The sequence below is a fragment of the Mytilus edulis genome, chromosome 1, assembly GCF_963676685.1.
Source record: "Mytilus edulis chromosome 1, xbMytEdul2.2, whole genome shotgun sequence".
NCBI classification, from domain to species: Eukaryota; Metazoa; Mollusca; class Bivalvia; order Mytilida; family Mytilidae; genus Mytilus; species Mytilus edulis.
Genome location: NC_092344.1, coordinates 68542066 through 68559073, shown reverse-complemented (window position 1 = coordinate 68559073; position 17008 = coordinate 68542066). Strand labels below are relative to the sequence as shown.

Below are 17008 nucleotides of genomic sequence, written 5' to 3'. Positions count from 1 at the left end.
TTATGTATATTTTTAAAAATGACCCACCTGTTAAAAAATTCAGGGAAAATTTGCCTTACCTCATGGTCAGAAATAGATATCTGTGTGAAATCTTTATATTATGTTTTGCTTTCAGTGACTGGCTTTGGTCATTGTTAAACATTTACTGTGACATTATCGATTATTAAAGTACCACCACAACGTTGATTTGCATAATTAAGGGGGAAAATATGTACTGATCAACCAAGATGTTCTTTAGTTTGTACGAAATATAGAAACATCACCACTTACCTTTATTTGCACATAGAGGACCAATAAATCCAACTTTACATCCAGCGTTACAACTGCCATTAAATCTATTACATGAATGGTTAAGACAGCCGTCACAAACCTCTATACAGTTTGATCCAAATTTACCAAGATTACATTCTGAAATAGTTTACTAACTTTTATTTTGTACGGTGATTCTGCAGTAATGATAGTAGTGTTGTTTTATGTTTGTTTATATTTTTCTCGATCGGTTGCATTATCATCACTTTCCATTAATTTTAACAGTACGAGTCTGAGGAGTGATTATAGTGATATAAATCCTCGGTAATTCATGTACAAGATGCATGATTTCGTTTTACAAAGATCATAATAATTATGCAAAATCATATTTTTTTTTTTTACATTTTTTAAGTCATGGTCTTACTTTATGCGTTATGATTTGGTTATTGATGAAATCAACAAGTTAAACATGTTTAACATGTTTAAGTCCTTGTTTTAATATGAAACGCATATTTAACTTTTCGATATATTACGCATATAGTACATGATTTGGTTCATAGCTGTCGGTAGCTGAACATTAAAGTTAATATAAAAGGGGGCAGCATTCTAACAATCTACAATACACTACAGATGAACGATTTAACAACAACAGCCAGAGACCAAGAGTGATCTATTTCAGATTATGATGAAATGACAGCATGTTTTGCTCCGTTAGTGACACCTTCTCAGGATTTTGTGTATTTGAGCTTATCATGTATTATGTACTCAAAGATTGGTCAATGTTGTTTCTTAGCTTACAATAACATATTTAGTTTGTAAACGACCAATCCGACGATATAAAAAACAGATTAAACAACATCCATTGAATATTTTGCAGGTTCGATACTATTGATGTGATCAAAAATTAAAGTAAAGCTGTTGCAATATCATGCTTGAATTTATTCGAAATAGCGGACAATGAGGTAAAAAACAAATATAAGCTCTGTGCTACCTTTCAGAGAGGTTATGTATATAAGTGCAAGACTGATATAAATGAGGCTGGCAGTCAGGAGTAAGAGGAGTTACAAATATTTTCATAGACAACATCAAACTGTTTTTACCTTGATTGCATAAGTCCCCTTTCCATCCTGCTTTGCAGCTAGAATCTTGACATTCACCAGTGAATGTATTGCATGGTTTTTCAAGACAGTTACACATCTTAGTACAATTAGTTCCAAATTTCCAAGCTTCACACGCTACACAAAAAAGGGGACAAAGCATTCACAAAAAGGTAATGAACTAATTATACTCAACAATAGTTATACTTTATAAAACATGCAAAACAAGGTTGTCTAAATATGTTCATAATGTTACATGGACACTGAAATAGGGTTAGAAGTAAGATGCTATAGAAATACAACAGAATTATACTGGGTTGATAACAGGTTAATCAATTAAAAATCTAGTAATGAAGATACCACTCTTCCCCTAAAAAAGATAAAAAAATATCTAAGCAAATCCAAAACCAGAAAACTGAATTAAGCATGCGTTTTATAATTTGTCTAATGAACATGTACATTTAGCTTTAAAATCTGGGTAAACACCTTAGTTTTGAAAACATTTCAAATTCTCATATCATAATGAAAAAGTGTTCTACGCTTGAAATAAACGTGAAATTAACTTCATAAAATACAAATAAAATAAGGGCCTTTAAAGAATTCTACATAATACATATATATCCTTGCTACACATGAACATTATGATACTCGTGTTTCTTATAAAGCCTGTAAAGCTTACTCTGGTTACAGTATTTTCCATACATATAGCCGGGTTTACAAACACTGCCATTTTTGCAGACTCCATTTACATGATTACATTCCTTTTTTATGCAGCCATCACATGTCTCTGAACAATTCCAACCAAAAAATCCATTCCTACATTCTGAAACAACCAATAATAACTAAAATGTACAGACGTGTATTACCTCTTTGTGCGCCACATGCATTCCACATGTTTATTAAGGTTGATCTTTAATTTCGGGCTAATAGTATTATCTCCTCCATCAGTGTTTTTTTTTAACTCTAGCATCTCTATTTGATGAATACTAATCATGGTGAAATTGTAAAGAAAAATGGATGATAAAGAATATTGCATAGGGAATAAAATGTAAATTTACTAAATAACATTCTTAAGCTTCAAAAATGTAAGCCTGTGTCAGTTTTTTTATAAATTTTGTTATACGTATTGACATTAGAGCTTCAAACATAGTATTGCTCATATTTAAGGAATGATAATAATATTTGTTTTGTCTATGAAGAAATAACATAAAAAATGTCGTGCACACTAAATAACCAGCGAGGAGTGTTTTTTGTTTTTAAAGTGTTCACCACTGTTGTATGTGTTTCTTTTTCGAATACTCAGAATACACAGAAACAGAGCACAGGCATTCTTTATAATGTAATACAGACTTGTTTTATGAGAACTTCATTTTTGTAGACAAAACTCATTTTTGTGAATACAAAATTCATTTTTGTGAAGACAAAATTCTTTTTTGTGAAGACAAAATTCATGTTTGTAGACAAAATTCATATTTTTCAAGACAAAATTCATTTTTGTAGACAAAATTGATTTTGTTCATGTCAATTCAATTTTGTCAAATAGGTATGCAAATATAAACTTGTTTGCATACACAATTGACTTTAGTGACACAAAATTGACTTTTGTGACAAAATGAATTTTGTAACAAAAATGAATTTTGTGACAAAAATGAATTTTGTGACAAAAATGAATTTTGTGACACAAAATTCACTTTTGTGTTCAATTTTCACTTCTGTTTAACAAAACTCAACTTTGTCTGCACAAAAATAAACACAAAATTGAACTTAGTCATGACAAAAATGGACTTTGTCATGACAAAAAAGAATTTTGTGTAAAAAAAATGAATTTTGTGTGAAAAAAATGAATTTTGTGTCTATAAAATGAATTTTGTCATAATAAAATTCAATTTTGAGTCACAAAAGTATATTTGTCAACACAAAAATAAACACTAAATTTAACTTTGTCATGACAAAAATGAATTTTGTCATTACAAAATTCAAATTTGTGTTTATTTTTGTGTAGACAAAATTGACTTTTGTGACAAAAATGACTTTTGTGACCCAAAATTTACTTCTGTGTTAAATTTTCACTTCTGTTTAACAAAACACAATTTTGTCTAAACAAAAATAAACACAAAATTGAATTTTGTGACAAAATCTCAGTTTTGTATGCAAATTAGTTCACAGAATCTAAACTCAACCAATTTGCATACAAAATTGACTTTTGTCGCCCAATTTTCAAATTAGGTAACAAAAGTAAAGTCTGTGTTACAATAATGAGTTTTGTCCACTGAAAGATAATTTTGTAAGACAAACGTTAAATTTGTAGTATGTTACAAATTTTGTTAAACTGAACTCATTTTTGTTGAACAAAACTCACTTGTGTCCGTATAAAATTGAATTTCGAGTATAAAACCACAAGAGTCCGATTCGGCGCCCCGTAGTGGGACTGCTGCTCATACTGCTGCTCACACAATTTACATTTGGAGAAACAACTATGCGTAAAATGGCCATTTTAAGACAATAGTGTAACTTTCGACATGTATATTCTATCGTTATAATATCACAACTGCCCTTTACACACTAAAGTAATCATACCATACATACCTGTTCAGATATCAATCAATTTGACATAGTTTTGTTATAATGTGTAGCCTATCGTGTTCTAATTAATTCTCTTTAGTTGTAATCAGGAACTTACGGAATTTTACACTGGTGATTACACTGAGAAACGAAATGCAATATATCTGATGAAGTGTTTTTTTTTTTTATTCATTTGAAATCCAGCTTGTAAAATTGAAAAAAAATATGAAAAAATGTCAATGAAGCTTCGTATTTTCAATTAATTGTATAATTGTATTTTCAATTTTTGAATTTTGACAAAATGCTAAGTCGGGGAATATTTTGAAAACTATTTAGCTAGCATGACAAATTATCATTTCTTATCAATTCCCATCAATGTTCCTCCAATGCTGTCAAAAGAAGCTGCACAAACAGTTAGTGAATATCTCTAATGCGCCTCAAAATGAGGAACTCCAATATTGTGTGTACACAATAAATCTCTGTGTAGTAGTTTTCGTTAATTTTCTATTTTTAACAACTTCAAATGAATTAGCTTAACCATTTATGTTGATTTGGAAAGACGTTGAACTTAGAAAAAAATGTGTAAAAACTATGGAGCTATTTAATCTGTTGAAAGTATTAAATTTTCAAAGAACTAACAGTGTCAGAAAGAGAATTTGTACCAAGATGAGCTGCAAAACGACGGGATTTGCGGAGTATGCTTATTCACGGGAAAATGGATCTTACTTCATACTCCGAAAATTTGACAACATATATGAACATGTTTCAGCTTCGAAACGAACCATCATACATATTCAAGTGTACGATATGGACTAGGCTACAGTAAATAAAATGTTACCAATACCGCCGTTTGAACACACTGACCGAAGATGTTACTGCAAGTATCAATTAGTACGCAAAATAGTTATAATTCTACACATAATATACAAACTGGTAGCAAAAATAATGATTGCTGGGAACTGATTATATACTTTTTAAATGAAAGATTCAGTAATTTAATAATTTGCCTACGTGTCTTCTCTTTTGCTGCGTTTTTTTTTTCTTTCGGGGAGTGCTTTCTCATAAGTATACTCTATACTGATCAATCAATTGCTCTTTCTAGAACACAATTCACTTCAAAATTCATCTATTAGTTTTAAAAGACAACAGGAAATGAAGACTTGAGAAACAAGGAGTTGAAGGGTATGTTTTATTACTCATTAGATAAAGAAATATATATTCAGGTAGCACAATACAAAGATTTTTTTACTTCCAATCACTAACCTTTGAAATGCTGCAACTTTCTTATGAATGCATAGAAATAATAAAAGAGGTATATATAGATAGATAAAAGATAAATCTTTTAAATGGATGCATTTTTTTTATTATGCAATCATTATGTAATCAATTGTTATGTAATTGGTGGCAAAATCTGGGTAAGTTCGCTTGAATGAATTTAGCTCTATCATCTCTTTCACTACACGGAAAATTTTAACGAAATCTTAATCAAAACATCATAGGCTTCAAAACGGTGTGTTAGATTGTCTCTATGGTGTTCCATTCTCTCATAAATCTCTAATTAGTGTAAACATCCTAACCACATACAAGAAGATAATGTTTAAATTGGGTGTAAAATTTGTTCTATACATTCCATCTGAAATCTGAGACACCCTTTTGTAGATAATGGCCATAGGAACAACATATAATAAAATCAATCCTTTAGGGATACATATGCAGAAGCTAATTTCATTTGAAAGTGGAAATTTGGTGAATAATATTTTAGACTCAGTTAACATTATAATTGGTTACATAATTGTTGCATAATACTAACATTGCATTAATTTAAATGAGTAATCTGTTAGCTATCCAAAACTACCACTTTTAAAACTTTTCAAGCATTATTAAGAAAGTTACAGCATTTTAAAACTTGGGAGTTGGAGTTATAAAATCTTTGTATTGTGCTACCTTAATTAAATCACTAGAAGCTATAAGAAAAAATATATACGTTACCAGGAATTTACTAACTGTCAGCCTCATTATACTTTAATGATCACTGACCATGATATAATTCAGATCATATACATGTAGCTATGTCATAATGAACATAATGACATGCTCCTTTTCGCAACTTAACTAGTCATTTTGTAAAATAACATGAATAATGAAGTATGATGTATTGTACAAATAATGAGAAATATACCTCATCGTAATGAAATAATTTGTCTTCCGTTAAATTAACCATGCTTACATGTACAAATGTAACAATCAGAGTTAATCTAGACAATGTTTTGTTTGCAAATTCTGAAATATTTGATAACACTATTAGGTTTATGAATATAATACACACTTAGATATAACATTGAAATATTATTTAATTAAATCGACCATACATGTATCCTTTTAATATATTTCAAAGATACTTTCCACTAGAAAATCGGTAGCTTTTGAACAGATTCCTTTAAGGAAACTGAAAAATATGAATCAATCTACAAAGTAAATGCATTATATTCATCTTATCACACAGATCTAAATTTAAATAAACAAACCGTCCGTGCAATTGAATCCTTCCCATCCTTTTTCGCAGCCTGATTTACATTGTCCCGTCGTATGATAACAGGGTTGTGATAAACAGTTTGAGGAACAGTCTCGAAGACATTTGCCACCAAATTTACCAGCATCGCATGCTAATAAATAAAAGAAGTAATTTCCACTAATGTATGTTTGTCTTAATATGTTGTCTTCCCTTGCCTATGAAGCATGAAGGAAATACTTCAAGTATTCGATTTCATTTAAAAAATATATTTAAATGAATATGTTCGATAAAGGTCATTCATTCAGCATATCATACAAAAACAATATCACAATAAATAAATCTTAAATTGAACACTAAATAAATATAACCATTATCGCAAAGGTGAGTACTAAATACCACCACCATAAACATGGTCACAACATAAGTTAAACAAACAAATAAAAAAACAATTAGTGTACAATTCTCGATAGCTCACATGCTTATACATATATATATATATATGTGTGGTCTAGCGGGACGGCTACAGTGCAGGCGATTTGGTGTCATGATATCACAGTAGCATAGGTTCGAATCCCGGCGAGGGAAGAACCAAAAATTTGCGAAAGCAAATTTACAGATCTAACATTGTTGGGTTGATGTTTAGACGAGTTATATATATATATATGTAAAGTCTCTAAATGATTGTATAATAAAAACTATAACACAAATTCCCATACGTTTCGGCCATTACGGCCTTCTTCATTGGAATCACCCTTACTATTTTTGTTTTTTAAAGAGTAGAGTTGAATATTATTTTACGTCCTTAGCTCCCATCTACTCTCTTGATTTATTTACAAAAATAGCTTGATATAACTTTAGCTTACCTCCTATACATTTATAGATATTGATTGGTTAAAGGACTACACATGATGACTAATTACTTCGTCTATTGAATCCTTTCTGATTTCTTTTTTTCTTAAAGGGAAGTAACCCCGTGATGCCAACAATAACAACTTGTAAGCTTTGATTATGATTTATGAACGTATTTCCACAACACCGTGTTGTTTTTATGAAAGGTTGTGGCATCATTTTTGTTTTCAGTGAAAAGGAAGTAACTCCTTACTAGCCCTATATAGTAACTAAGCATGTATGGTTGCTAGCCCTGTATTTTTTAGGACACCTATATCAAATCTAAATAGTCACCATGTGTAGTCCTTTAACCAATCAATCTCTATAAATGTATAGGAGGTAAGCTAAAGTTATATCAAGCTATTTTTGTAAATAAATCAAAAGAGTAGATGGGAGCTAAGGACGTAAAATAATATTCAACTCTACTCTTTAAAAAACAAAAATAGTAAGGGTAAGCATTCAGTGAATAACGAGAAAACTCCACAGCTTCATCATGACTGGTGAAGTATATCATTAATAACCAATAAAAATTTTATTTGACCTTGTGTACGATGTGACCAAACTTACGTTGACTTTCTGTGATCAACAAAGTCAAACCTCCTCGACGGACCCCGTGAAAATATCAGGCTTTGTGGTCATTAAACTTTCGAGTCAGTTTGTTGTACTCGTACTCGAAATTAAACCAATCAAAATGCTGGATTACAAGAGCATGATTTGTGTGCTCCGAGCACTGAGCAGAGTTTTATGACTTCAATCCCTGGTTTCATGTCACAAAGTTTATACGAATTACAAAAATAAATCATTTAAATGGTGTCTTAGTGTTTAAAAGGTTACTGTTAAAAATGTTTATATAACAATAAATAATGTTTGCTTTCTATTGAAATAGATAATAGATAGTTGACGTTTGAATGCCAAGTTTCAACCAAATACAATGGTAATGCTCATACATCAAAACAAAACGGCTTTTTATACAGTTTTTCGTTTTAAGCATGCACAGGTGTATATTGTAAAATATTAATCGTTACTATATTTGGTTACAAATAAATTACTAGGAATAACAATGATTCGTGTCGTGTCATTTACTGATTGTCGATATAAGTTAGTAACTATGCCAGATGACAGATTTTTTTGTTTTGTTCTTTAAAAAAATTATAATGCCTTATGAATTAATAATTTCACCATTAAATTCGGTCGAATGAAAGAATCAAAATCTGTTTGTATAAAATACACCAATTGCATATCCTTTTTCAAAGGAATAACTTAATATTAGTTTTCTATTTCTAGAAATAGTTTGCATTGGTCGTCTTTACTTTATTTAAGTAAGACATTAGGCTGTTAATGTTAACCGATTTTGTTACATTTATTGTTACTATATATTGGCGGTTTTAAACGTATCTCAATTGATATTTGATAATGCGCAAAAATATGCACGTAATTATTGTACATGTATTTATTAGTAAACTGTAAATCATGCTTAACATTTACATTAAATCATTCAATGATCATCAGTAGTTCTTTAACTAGTGTGCGTCTTTTCTAACATAATAATTGATTTAATTGATACTAATTAGTACAATGTTCCTTTTTTTTTTACCTTTGTCACATTTGTCCCCAAGCCAACCATCTAAGCAACCAAACAAACAGTTTCCATTAATTAAATCACATGGTCCTTTACAGTTTTCTGGACAAATTAACTGACAGCTTCCTCCATGCTTCCCGTAAGGGCACCCTGAAAGTAAAGTATCGTCTTGATCAGAATTGCCTTTATAATTTAGATTTGTTTATAAGAGGTTCATAAGCACAATATATGAAGTTTCGAATACTTTCGGAATAACCATTTTTTTTTTCAAGTTCTATTTGGAATGTTTAAATTTGTTCGAAATGACGTTAAATCAGCTGCTGTATTTTTTTTTTTTATCTTTTATGTTGTTCATATGAAAAATTCTGATTCTCGTAACCAATCCTCGTATTTGTCCTCTCATTATAACAAATGCGACTGTTTGTACATGATATGAACAGCATGAAGAATGACACTTATGGGGTAGGATCTGCTCACAATGCCGAAGCACAAGTCGTTAACCCCTGTATTGATTAGTTTTAATGATTTTGTCATTGTTCTTGTCTGATTTCTTCTCTACACATGTTTTTTGTTCATGGTATTTTTTTAATAACCCCCTCGATATATTCTAATATCAGTCTTCCATTTAAGCAATTCCTTGGTGTGTTATACAACCATCTTGAAATATGCCTATCTATAAAACTTGTTGTTTTTTGCCTGTGTATGATGTTTTCTCAATGGAAACTCCGTTGGAAGGTCTGCTGTTTCCTTTGCTCTGATTTATATGGTAATGTCTAACCCTACTCCTTTAAATCAATAATCCACACTTAAATGTTAATCAGAGTATAAGTACTCACAACTATCTTAATTCCATCAGTATATACATACCGCCAATTTCGATTTCACATAGGTCAATCGGAGTGTTTGCATTTAGAATGGGCGGTACATAAATAATATATTTGCAAACAGCAAACACATCTATGTCCTCGTTAACATATTCTGCACTGTATAAAATTGTACCATCATCCCAGTTATCAGTGGTGTTAGAACAATAAATTGTGTGATAACCGACAGCGGGGTTCCTATCTGGAATGGAGACTCTTAACAATATTGAATAAATAAAAAACAGTTATGCATAAAAACGCACATACATGTAGATGAACGTTTAAAGATACAAGTTAAAAGAGTGTGGCTATAAAATGTATTTGATTTGCTACATGGCTCCTTATATTTACATTTAGAATGCATTGATCAAAAAAGTATTCACACATGGTATTTGACAGTTTGATATCTTTGGCGGAGGTGCATACTAAACATCCTCAATCTTTTAATACTTCCCTCCTCTAGAGTTTTGTATGTCCATAACTTAATATGAAATGGATGCAAGATTATACCAATCACTCGGGATATTGGTATAATACTGTATAAATAATGTTTTCATTTCTGCAGACATTAATTTTACTGTTTATTTTATATTGCAAATTTCTACATGGTTTGTGATATTTGCCGTCACTTGAATAAAGAGGTCAAACGTTAGGAGGAATGTTTACTCTAAATCCTTTGTAAAATTAATAAATTCATTGGCATATTCTTGTCTATTAGGAATTGAATTAGTAATTTCAGGGAGTTAAGGAGGGGAAAAAATGAATATCCTGTCAATGTCAGCTTCTGAAATATTGATCTGCCTGTCCGGTCAATGTATTCAAATGACAATATCGAACAACTGTCACTGCGTTTATGTATTATAAAATATAGTGTGAAGGAAAATTGTGTAATACTTATCCTTAATAAAGATCTGTTTTACGCATGACGATAACATGTAACATTTATCTTTCTTCTATTCCACGTAATGTATGTAACATACCGAATTAGACTTATTACCGGGTTAGTAATTGCTTTAGCGAGATGGCGGTTGACATATGTGGAGCCTGGTCAGTTTGTGATTGACTTACGGGTTGAATATTTTATTAGTATAGAAGATGGGCTAAAGATACCAGAGGGGCAGTCAAACTCATAGAACGGAATTAAACTGACGACGCCATGGCTAAAGAAATGGACAATTAATAGTACACAAAACACAACATAGAAATCTAAAGACTAATCAACAAGAACCCCCGCAAAAACTGGGGTGGTCTCGGGTTCTCCGCGTTTCTTTTCTTGCCTTTGTCTTGATTTTGACGAAAAGAGCAAAATTGAAAGACTTGCTAATACTGCACATATTCGAAAAATGGGCTTCTTCGTTTAAACATATGACTTTTAAAATCTTTTAAAAATAATTAAAAACAAAATTGATTAGATTTCTATTCTAGCACACTTATGTGAAATATCAGCTTTTCCACACAACATAAAACAGTAATTCAAGAACATACATGTGTACAAACTGACAATTCAATGATCAGCATTACGATTAACTGATAATGCCGCATCTATTTTATTATTAACAAATAGTTTAAAATCAAAATCGTAAAACACTACCGTCCAATCCAGGAAAAAACATACACAATACTGCAAAAAAGGGAAATTAATGAAACTGGATATTATTTCTGTAATATCAGTAAATTCTGTTTTTAATTTGAACCATACAACGATTAAATATACTGCAAATATCTATACAAAGATAACGTTTTTTCCATATAAGTAAATTATTTGTTTGTTAAAATGTTTAAATCAACATCAATACATTTATTTGTACTTAATATACTTACATACATAATACACCCGACCCAATGGACCAATAAGTCACCTTTTACTTATAATTTAATATAAATTTATATACATGTGTTTAAACCTTTTTGTAAATATGTTTTGTTATGTAATGCTGAGTTCACACGTAATTCGAATTCGATTTGCATTAACTAATTCGAATTAGTTTAATTCGCATTCGAAACGTTTAACGTCCTAACGTCAATTCTAATTCGAATTGCAATGCGCGTCAAATTTGCTTTACTGTCCTAACGACGTTAACTTTTAAGTCGTATTAACAAAAAGTATTTCAAATGCGAATTAGTTAACGCGATTAGCGAATTCGATTCGCATTCGATTCGCATTCGATTCGAATTCGATTCGAATTAAATGTACGTGTGAACGAGGCATAAGGACTAACCTCAATGGCATATGTAACCTACCAAAAATACGAACTAAAAAAAATAGAACTTTGATCGTTATAATTGGTAAGTATTATCATTATTAACTCACATTGTTAAGGGATGCATTGATTTATTGAATTACATCAACAGTTAACATGTAGTTTCTATAATCTTATATTAGAAAATACTTAAATATACACAAGAATAGCGCTTACAAGCTACAGGTAGAATTATTAGCATCAAAATACAATAGTTGTAAAGCTAAGTCTTGTATTTTTTGACTCACCTCCAAATAACAGATATATCCCAGTTATAACAACTAACGATTCATTTCCAATCTGTATATACGAATTCGAACTGGTTGATACTATACTGATGCAAGAAGTAGTGTTTCCATCGACTAATACATGTGCGTGTGAACTGGAACCAGATAGACTCTGTTTTGTAGTACTGTTGTAAACTGTATTATCTGAGATTGAAATATAACAAAATGTCAAGAGTAAAAAAAAGAACATTTGTTTGAATAGTTTTAATAAATGATTACATTCTTAAAAAAATATATAATACATGGTTGTTATTTCATTCAACTGCCCGACCTTAAGCAATTAATTAATCGAAACCTTTTTCACAGTTATACCCAGTGAAATTTGTACATGAAAAAAATCAAATTCAAATCTTAAGATTTGTTTGGCATTTCATATTTGATATTTGATATTTTGAATTTTATTTTTAACATTTAATTTCTAAATACAGCCGTTACAATTTGTAAATGTTATGATTATATTGTATCATATCTTCATAAAATGATGATAGGTACCTCATAAAAGGAGTAAACGCCTTCATCTAAAATTTAGAAAAACACCCTATTTTATACAATGGAGATCACTTCTAACCTCTCATTAGAACTGTCAGAATAATTTGTCATAGAACTGTTCTGAACTATCCTAGAACAGTTCTACCCTAGAACTGTTCTAAATAGAACTGTCTGAATCAGTTCTAGGTAGAATTGTCAGGATCAGTTGTAGGGTAGAACTGTCTAAAAATGTTCAAAGTAGAACTGTTGTCATACTAATCGGAGAACTATTTTTATATGATTGCATGCACATAAACATCGTGGTCTGCATTGCTTCGTTCCCCGTTTTTAGCAGTCTCTTCCTAAAATATAACTCTGCATTTAATAGATGGAACTTTAATCGTAGTTTACCTTGTTTGCCTTAGATTTACATTCAGGATTAAAGATTCTGTTTTGACAAATGTTCAAACGAAAATTGTACAGCGGATGGGATATTAATGAAGTACGTGTTGTGTAATTTAAGTAAATGATATCTGGAAGTCTGGGACGTCAGAAAAATATACTCAAGTTGAACATGAATGAAACATTTGCCCCTAGACATTAGGCTACAAACAAAACCAACCATTCTTCTTTGCATTCTTCAATCAACCCAATTGACAAATAAGAGGTACAACATATAACATTTTTTGTAACTAAAATCATTATAGACCAAACAAAGGTGCGGTCATAGTTCCTAATAGTAAGACCGACCAGTTCAAAAACTCCAGCTTTGTGAGCACTGCAGTAGATTGGAACCATCTAGAGGACTCTGCAGTGGGCGTCACACAACAAAGGAGTTTAAATCAATACTCCTCAGCAAGCGCAACTAATTTATGCGCAGACCAACCCGTCACACCATACCCAAAAGGAATCTGTTGAAGTACTCACCCGTATAACAGAAGTGTGAAATACAGATACAGATACAGAAATATATTGACAGTACTATTCCAAGAAGAGAACTTCCCATACATGTACTTTTCATTTTAAAGTACACGAATAAGTCATGTGAGTGTTGGATGATGCCGTTAAATAGTTTTGTTTAAAAAAACAAACCATCTGACACAAACCGCTGACTTTAGTGACGGTTCATTATTAATAATATTATAGATACAGAGAGGAAATAATGGCACTCTAAATTGATGTGGACAAACTCATTGTGTTCCAAAGTTCGTGTCATCTTTATCATATGATCCGTCCTGACATAGAAATATTATTGATTTACAATGAGGCCATATATATATATATTTACATGATAAAGTATAAATATGTTCAGTTTTGGTTGTTGCGGTCAAATAGTTTTAATAAAACGACTCTGATATATCGAAACTACTGAAATTTGTTTACGATTCAATATTTTGAATACAAAGAGGACATGCTGGCACTATAAACTGATGCGAACATAATTTTGTAGTCATTGTTTTCCAATATTGCTGCCATTTATATTATACAATTCATCCTGATATAAGAATACAAGTGATTTACTTTGCAGCTATTAATGTTTACATAATAAAGTGCAAGTATGGTCAGTTTGGGTTTATTTTATTACACGAGTTAGTCTGAGGTATGTTTACGATTCAATATTTCAATTTGAATTACAAACCTGCGCGTGCATTTTTCATTGTTATTCAACGCAAATTTATTTTCTAAGATACCTGGGACGATCTTATTTCAGAAAGGATTTCTATTGTCTACTTATTGTACCTCGAACTTATTTACCCGATGTAGGTCTTTAAGTTCAGGTTTGAAATAGGATTGGGAAAAACACAAAATACCTTAATTTACAATTTCAAGAATTTGTTTGATTCAAAGTGCTTTTGTTAGCTTAAATATCTTCGATCAATAATCAGGCGGTATTTTGTGGAAATAAATAACCTGTCCCAAACTGAGAGATATTGGCTGCAATAGGAATTAATTTAATAAAAAAAAGTCCATATCTCGTTTACTTATAGTGGCCGTTATATTGATTGTAAATTGATGACGTTTTGTTTATGGCATTCGTCTATCGTGGAGAAAAAAAGAGAGAAGGAGGGCTTAACTTACGAGTTCGGTCATTATGGTTCAAATCTATTCTATTACGGCATACGTTTTACCTCTAGCGAACGATCTGTCTTATGGTAAAGAGTGCCACTCTAAATTTGTAAACATTTGTTTCAATTGATCCACTTTGAATCTAGTCGTGAATATGCATGACATATTTGCCACTGGACAGAAAGGAGCAATAAATTAATCAGCTTCATTTAGTGATTTATGATCATTTGTCCTCAGTTGATTATAGTCTCAAACAGTTTTTAAATTCTTATATATTTAAAAAAAAAAGTTGACAAAAATTTATAAAAAGATTCAACTTATTTTGAGCCTTTCATTTTTTTATATGGTCTTGCTGATCGGTTTTGTTATATTTTTTTTCATCAACTATAATAATTGTTCTAGCAAAAGTAACAAAAAATGTTGTTAAAATCAGCCATGCGACTTATTTAAAAAGATTAAGCTGACCTTTCTTGTTGTTTACAATTTCAATCATTCAACTCGTGCGTAGATCGTCTTTCCCTCTAATGTTTTTTTTTCAGGTAAAGATAGCGTGAAATTCTCACTGCACCAGGTATCTGATATACATTCCTATTATATGTTGATCGGACAAAGCTGCGTATTTATATATAACCAATAAGACAAACAAACGCACCCATTTAGCAAGGGTATACTGTTGGACGGGAGAGGTCTAGAGATGTCAATATTTCTATACCGAAGCGAATCTTGGTTTTGAGTTCCTGAAATTTTCATCCCAAACGGGAATCGAACCAGGACTACTAACACAAAGTTTCCTTGTTCGATTCCCGTTTGGGATGAAAATTTCAGGAACTCAATTTTTGGTTTTCAATAAAAGGAGATAAAGGTATACATTAATGCGACAGCAACCCAAAGACACAGATAATTAATAAAAATATTTAGAGTCAACATTCAGTCTTTTTTTATAGAACATTCCGTATACCCATGACTTAATAATAGTTATACGGAGTTAATTCAATAATATTTTCCGTCAAATATTATATCTCCGAAAAGGCACATTTGATTTAATATTATTTACCGATAAAGGTAATAATCCCAACAATCACAAGTGTTTTGAAAAACTTCATCTGCTATTTTTTAATTTTGATTGTTGAAAATTTAAGAAGTTTTAATATATACCAGTAAAAGAAAAACACTTCACTGTATAATAAAACGGTAAAATAAGTAATGATAATGGATGACGACCAGCGGCGAATAAAATTAATATTAGGACGATTACGTGTAAATATAACAATAGTATTAACCCCGTTTTTTACTAAACTGACAAGCTGAGTCGGGTTTTTTTTTATCGTGTAAGTTCACAAGATATTAGTTCGCAGGTAGAAAAGTCACCCGACCCGGACACATTTCCGACTCTGAGCCGGTCAGTCTGTGCTCTTACTCTATGATACCACGTGTTAAGCGTTGAAATAGAATACCAATTTAATTTAGTAAACGTCTTTCAAGTCAACCCGTTCAATTCGAACAAAATTAATGACCCCCGCTCTCGAGGCGAACGCCCCACACGAGACGAACCAGGAGAGCGGTAGTGATCGGTAGTACAGAATATCATACCAAAAACTAAAGTACAATACACAATACAGTTTCACAGAATTATCACAGTTACTAAAGCGAGCTACATGTAAAAGTATATAACCTAAATTGGATGCGTGAAATGAAATTGTAAACTACACGTTAACATGGATGATCGACTTCAGGGTAGATTTTATGGATCAAATTAAAAACTCTTCCGCCTATTATATGAGTGGTCCAAATATTGCCTGCTGTTTCAAGTCTTCATTTCTGTCCTTATTCAATATCATCATTTTCTTGTGGTGTTTTAAAGTTTCACGTCCAACCTCACTGTCGACCTCCTTTTGTACGACCTTTTGTATTTAAAATTTATGTGTTATAGTCATTAACAGGCATGAAATATTTGCTACTGGACGTAAAGCAAACAACAATCAATAATCAATTTAATTAATTTCTCTGTTACAGTACTATTACTTAGCACACAAAGACAAGATCTTATAAAATGCTATAATTTACAATTTCCATTTAAATTTTTATGTTGTTTTTTGTTGTTTTTTTTGGTTGGTTTTTTTTTGGGGGGGGGGGATCTCTTCAGTTTATCACATAACTGACTGCTTATTTTGTAAAACTATTATTTGGTGTTATTTA

The 17008-nt window shown here is 31.1% G+C and overlaps 1 protein-coding gene across 2 annotated transcripts in view; it reads right to left on the bottom strand.

Moving 5' to 3' along the window:
* The window catches only part of LOC139487887 (receptor-type tyrosine-protein phosphatase kappa-like), a 149494-nt gene that overhangs the window by 19847 nt on the left and 112639 nt on the right, over positions 1-17008 (bottom strand). Inside the window, exons 6-12 of one of the 2 annotated variants that reach the window (XM_071273055.1) lie at positions 12239-12421; positions 9755-9952; positions 8903-9037; positions 6434-6571; positions 2026-2169; positions 1350-1484; positions 271-408 (exon numbers count right to left, since the gene is read on the bottom strand). In XM_071273055.1, coding sequence (XP_071129156.1) covers positions 271-408; positions 1350-1484; positions 2026-2169; positions 6434-6571; positions 8903-9037; positions 9755-9952; positions 12239-12421 — 1071 coding nt within the window. The remainder of the gene's footprint in view (positions 1-270; positions 409-1349; positions 1485-2025; positions 2170-6433; positions 6572-8902; positions 9038-9754; positions 9953-12238; positions 12422-17008) is intronic. The other variant, XM_071273066.1, reaches the window with a different exon arrangement.